Source organism: Pygoscelis adeliae, unplaced genomic scaffold (assembly GCF_000699105.1).
Source record: "Pygoscelis adeliae isolate BGI_AS28 unplaced genomic scaffold, ASM69910v1 Scaffold242, whole genome shotgun sequence".
In the NCBI taxonomy this organism is placed as follows: Eukaryota; Metazoa; Chordata; class Aves; order Sphenisciformes; family Spheniscidae; genus Pygoscelis; species Pygoscelis adeliae.
The window spans coordinates 4524141-4524691 of NW_008824369.1; the positions used below are offsets into that span (position 1 = coordinate 4524141).

A 551-nucleotide genomic window follows, 5' to 3' on the forward strand; every position below is an offset into this window, starting at 1 on the left:
GGCAGGGGGCCGGCTGCAGCCCCGCAAGGGACGGGATCGCATCCTCGGGAAGGCTGGAGCTTCGTCCCGCCATCGTCACCCACAGAATAACAGCAATACTGGCTGTGTTGTGGGTACAGAAACGGCACGTACTTGTTTCTGGCCGGGGTTCCTGGCAGCCCCAGCCAGGATTTGGCTGCGCAGGAATTTGGAAGCTGCCTTAAATCCAGAAAGAAATGAGAAAAGGCTGAGAGTGACTTTCTGAGCAGAGTTCAGCTGCAAATCTCTGCTCGGCGGCAGCTCGGAGCGGGGCAGCGGCCGCGTCTACTCTCTCCTGCTCCTCCCGACGCATGGGGTTAGGGATGAGGTTGGAGACGCGGCTGCCAGGTATTGCATCCCCCTCTTTGGGGGCATCGGGGAGGGCTCCCCAGCCCCCCCGGACACCACCACCTCCCTCCCCACCCTCCCCAAAAAGCCTCCTCGGCCGCGATGCACCTCAGTATCCAACCCTCCATCCCACTTCCCCCCCGCCCAGACAGCCCCGCCAATCGATGCGCCAATCTGAAACCCCA

At 62.4% G+C, this 551-nt stretch overlaps 1 protein-coding gene across 1 annotated transcript in view; it reads right to left on the reverse strand.

Moving 5' to 3' along the window:
• The window catches only part of TNRC18 (trinucleotide repeat containing 18), a 71723-nt gene that overhangs the window by 70667 nt on the left and 505 nt on the right, over positions 1-551 (reverse strand). The window contains 1 exon segment of the mRNA XM_009320080.1: positions 133-198. Within this exon segment, the coding sequence (XP_009318355.1) occupies positions 133-198 (66 nt within the window).